Source organism: Eurypyga helias, unplaced genomic scaffold (assembly GCF_000690775.1).
Source record: "Eurypyga helias isolate BGI_N326 unplaced genomic scaffold, ASM69077v1 scaffold17866, whole genome shotgun sequence".
Classification (NCBI taxonomy): domain Eukaryota; kingdom Metazoa; phylum Chordata; class Aves; order Eurypygiformes; family Eurypygidae; genus Eurypyga; species Eurypyga helias.
Genome location: NW_010254852.1, coordinates 3,406 through 8,011, shown reverse-complemented (window position 1 = coordinate 8,011; position 4,606 = coordinate 3,406). Strand labels below are relative to the sequence as shown.

Below are 4,606 nucleotides of genomic sequence, written 5' to 3'. Positions count from 1 at the left end.
CCCTCCCGCCCACAGCACATTTAAGGGCTTTCAGCTGCTATTTGAGCATTGCTGTGGGTGCAATGGTTTGTCTCCTGCGTGGACCTTGCACCACTGCTGTAGGTAGCTCAGCTCCTGAGTCAACCCCTCAGATGGACATCACAGCTTGTCTTTAGTCCTGGATGGACTTTAGAGCTGTGCTGTAGCCGTGTCTCTGGCCCTGTTTCCTGGATGGACCCTGGAGCTGGTTCTTCATGTGTCTGGGAGTGCTGATGGACCCTGTTACCTGTCCTTTCATGTTCAGGCTCCAGGGGACTCTGGCTGCTGGTGAGGACACTGCCTGCCCTGAGGTCCCCCTCAGCTCTTGGCTGCCCTGGAGCCAGCCCCTGCTGTACCCTGGCAGAAGGTGTGAGAGCGATGCTTGGCTCTGACCCCGAAGGAGATATACAGGGAAGAGGCACTCACAAACTCTGGGAAAACAGTGCAATGGAGGTATTCCGCAAAGCGGCGGTACTGCTGGGCAGGTCCCTCCTCAATCTGCAGCTCACGCTTGTGTGGGGTGGCCGACAGGAACGCCTGAAAGGGAGAAAACCATCAGACCTCACCTGCAGAAGCTGCCCAGCACTAGCTGACCCATCTGTAACCTATCCCTGTGCTCCCAAAGATGTGCCAACGTCCCAGCCTGGGTGCTCTGTGCTAGCAGCACAGTGGGGCTGATGCTCTGGGCTACTCTCGCCTGCAAGTCAGGGAGCTCACTTAGGCCTTAAACCTCTCACCCGGAGCAGGGGTCATGCACTGGCTTACAAAAGCACTCCTACTCCAGCAAGGGGCCAAGGCTGTCCTGTGGCCCCAGGCAGTCTGCCCCAGCTCGATGTTGCCTGGTGCTTTGACACTTGGCTTTGATGTTCCAGCAGCTCCATGGAGTTTCTTGTATTTGTGTACAAAATCTCCCTCCCTCCTCTGCATGGAGAGTGAGATGGGTGGGAAAGGAAAGCAGCTTGGAATGGCTTGGGTGGAGACCCTCCTCTGCTGTGAACTCTGGGCAGCAGCCTCCTTCCTGCCTGAAGGCAGATTTTGACCTACAACCTCGTGCAGAGAGGGAGCACTGAGCTCCCAGAGGCCCAGCCTGCTCTTGGTGCCAAGGGAAGCCTGGCCTCCAGCTGCTCCTGGGCTTGGCTTCGCTGCCCCTTGGAGCACTGCTCCTGCAGTCAGCCCTGGAGCATCAGCAGCAGTTTGATTATTCTCATCAACTGTGGCTGCCACGGGCCTCTGAATGCCCTGATCTCTGTCCTAAATCCCGTCATTTTGCCTGTGGTCATGTTTAGGAGACCCTTCCTTTGTAGTCCTCCTTGCCACAGGAGGGACTTGAGACGGAAATATGAAAAGGGAAAGGGATTGACCCTTTGAGCAGAAGGCGGCAGCTCCAAGATCTGTGTGCTTTTCCTACAGGGGCTCGTACACAGGCAGATGTGGCTGTGATGCATGCCGTCTTGGATGCACCGAGGTTTGCCTCGCCTTGAGGTGGGCGCACTGGTACAGAGATGCACCAAGAGGCCAGGGTGTCCCTGCCCTATGTGTCTTCATTGTCTCCTCAGGGTGTCTTTGAGAAGCTCTCAGAGGGAGAGAGACAGGGCATGCATGCAGCGCCACCTTCCCGCACCAGCAGCTCCTCTGAAGCTGAATCCAAGTGCCAGCATGACTCCTAACCACATCTGGGCTGCCCAGCCTGTTTGCAGACACTCAATGTCCTGGCTGAAGCCAAGAAGCCGGTTTACAGAGAAGCAGCTTACCGAGGGGCAGTGCCAGGCAGGTCCCCAGGAGCACCCGATGTCCCAAGGAACAGCCATACCCCATCCTCCCAGCTGATGCCACATCTCACTGTCACAGAGGCTGCCGTCCTCCTGCTTTCCATTTTAATTTTACCCTCTCTTTGGGCCACAGGGAGTTTTTCTGTCCCCTTCTCTTCCTTCTCAATCCTATATGGGGATCTCTTATCAACATTTTCATGACAAGGCCTTTCCAGTCCTTGAACTGCTGCTTTCTAAACCCTCTGCCATTTCCTGAGACTTTCCTGACAATACAGCATCTCGGGATTTCAAGTTTTGCCAGTGCTCATACTTTCATTTCCCTCAGATGCCCCAAGGGATTTCCATGAGAAAATCACAGCAGCTACTCAGCCAGGTCATCTCAGAAGGGAAGTTTGTTGTTCCCCTGATTTGGGAACACTTCCGCCTTCTACCTGTTATGCTAGAATTCCCAGGCTGAACAACACTTAGCCTTCACAGCCATTTAATGGCCTGAAATAATGATCAGTTTAAGGACCAATTATTCTCAAGTGACACCCAGCTCAGAGTGTGTCAGCAAAGCCTCGACTTTGTTTAAAGCTCTGCTGGATCAGTGATCCTTGGATGTTGTGCAAGCCCCAGGCACAACATCTTTAGTTGAGACGAAAGTCACTGAACATCCCCAGCTGACACTGGCTTCCATAGGGCTTGAAAGCATTCTGCAACCCTAAGAAACAGGTCCTGAGGCCTGGGGCTAACCCCCTGCAAGTTATCAGGATTTTACCTCTAAATGGCACAGGTAGGATGCCACGTTCTCCTTCAGCACAGCCACGCTGGAGACCACACACTGGAACTTCTCCTCCAGGTCGTCGTACTCCCTGTCCTCCGTCTGCAAGGCAAGGGGCAGTTTATCCAGCACGGGCAGGCTTGGCAATGCCTCGGGAAGGGCTGACACCCCTTCCGGGGTGCTAATGTACAAAGCAGCCAGGCACTGGCCTGAAGCTCACGGTGCTGGGGACAGGGAGGGGAGACCCCGAGAGGCTTTAAGAATCTGAAAAGGGCCAAGATTTAGATTGCTTGGGATTCATGCAGAAATGGGGCTTTCGCTGTGGTTGTGTTGCTGGGGAGCACCGGGGTGTCTTTCCTTTCACTGGGGTGATGGAGGGTCCTTTGGGGGCCAAAGCACTCCACTGCAGCGCTCTGAGGCAGGAAGCAAGATGTGTACCTGCATCCCTCCGACCCCGCTGGTCCTTGGGACCGGGGACCCTTAGGCTGTTCAAAAACGGGACTGTGGCTCAGGTGGCAGCACTGGCCAGGCCACCTGGGTTCCGCACCCCCATCCAGCTGGCCAGGCCTCTGGGGAGGCAGCAGGAAGCCCCAGAAACAACCCAAGAAGAGGTGGGGGGTCTGCGAGCAGAGGGGCTGCCCACCTTGGCCACGATGCCGGCCTCGTGCATGAAGAGGCGGCTGAGCCGCGTGGTCTTCTTGGCGATGGAGTGCGTGTTGAGGCGCGCGAAGCGGTCCCGCAGCGTCAGGTGCTCGGCCTTGTTGTATTTGGTTGCTGCCTCGGGTGGGGGCACACAAGGTGGGAGGAAAAAAGATCAGCAGAGGAAAGTTCAGGGCAGCATCCTCAGCGGGATGCGAGGGCGAGCAACACCGAGGCCCGGAGCTGACAAGGTGTGATCAACAGGATAAGCACAACCCACATCAAAGAAGGGCAGCCCAGGGGGAAAGTACTATGAAAACCAAAAAGAGCAAGCTCCCGTTTGTGGGGATGTGGGGTGCATTTCTCCTATCCCAAGGGTAGGACTGTTCCTCCACGTGTCTGAAGTAACCAAGGTTGTGAGCTTTGGGGGGGGTCCCCCCCCCCCCCCCCCCCCCCTGCTCCTGCAGCCTTCAGGTCTTGCCCAAAGTGGCATTTGCAGGACCAGAGCAGTGCCAGGAGCTGCCAGGCACTGCTCCACCAGGCAGGATGGGTGGAGGGCAGGACACCTTTGAATTGACTGCAGCACCAAGGGGAGATGACTGGGATTGGGATAGGGCTTCCCAGATGCCGTGGCCCCTGCCCATGCCGTGCCCCCTGCACGCTCACCTACTTCTTTGCGCCGTTTGTACTCGTTGATGTTGGCGTTGACCTGGGTCATGGCACGGACAGCTGCCTGCAGGGCTGGATAGGCGCTGGTGCTCGGGGGGGGGTTTTCCAGGATCTTTCCCCGAAGCAGGGGGTTCCAGGATCTTTCCCAGAAGCAGTGGGTATTTGGTGACCCTCTGCACTGGCATCACCAGGAAGAAGCTGAGGTCTGATGCACCCGTGTGAGGCCTGATGGAGAAGGGAATTGCTCAAGGTGGGTGTGGAGGGCTGCCCTCCTGCCCCACCATTCCCCGCAGCTTCTCTGTGAGCATGCTGGGGAGAAAGCAGCCACTATCCAGCTGTAGGGGAACTTTGCTGCCTTGGACCCAGAGGGCAGCTGTGCCCAGCTGCTGCGAGGGGTTTCTGGCTGTGAACCCCTGCTCCCTGCCAGCTGCGGGGCCCTCCCCCCCAGGAGCGCTGGCAGAGGGATGCTGTCCCTGCCAGCCCCAAGGCAGTGCCATCCCTGGGCAGACGCCCTGCCTCTCTGAACAGTGCTGTGCTTGTCTAGCCGGGAGGCACGGGATCGGCGCTTGCTCTGGGGCAGTGGGGAGGCAGGGTGTGGGCCAAGTGCAGGCAGGCTGCAGGCAGGACTCCCCTTCTACCTGCATCCAAGGCATTGCTCCTTAGGGAGTCACATCACCTGTGACCTGAAACAGAAAGCAGCGAATCCCAGCAGCTTCTCTGCTGGCACTCCTGCTTCTCCTGGCTCCAA

General features: G+C 57.3%; 1 protein-coding gene across 1 annotated transcript in view; it reads right to left on the bottom strand.

The window, feature by feature from the left end:
- ARHGEF37 (Rho guanine nucleotide exchange factor (GEF) 37) overlaps positions 1 to 4,606 on the bottom strand; it is a 10,404-nt gene that overhangs the window by 4,114 nt on the left and 1,684 nt on the right. The window contains 5 exon segments of the mRNA XM_010153157.1: positions 445 to 555; positions 2,548 to 2,652; positions 3,194 to 3,324; positions 3,856 to 4,003; positions 4,005 to 4,083. Coding sequence (XP_010151459.1) covers positions 445 to 555; positions 2,548 to 2,652; positions 3,194 to 3,324; positions 3,856 to 4,003; positions 4,005 to 4,083 — 574 coding nt within the window.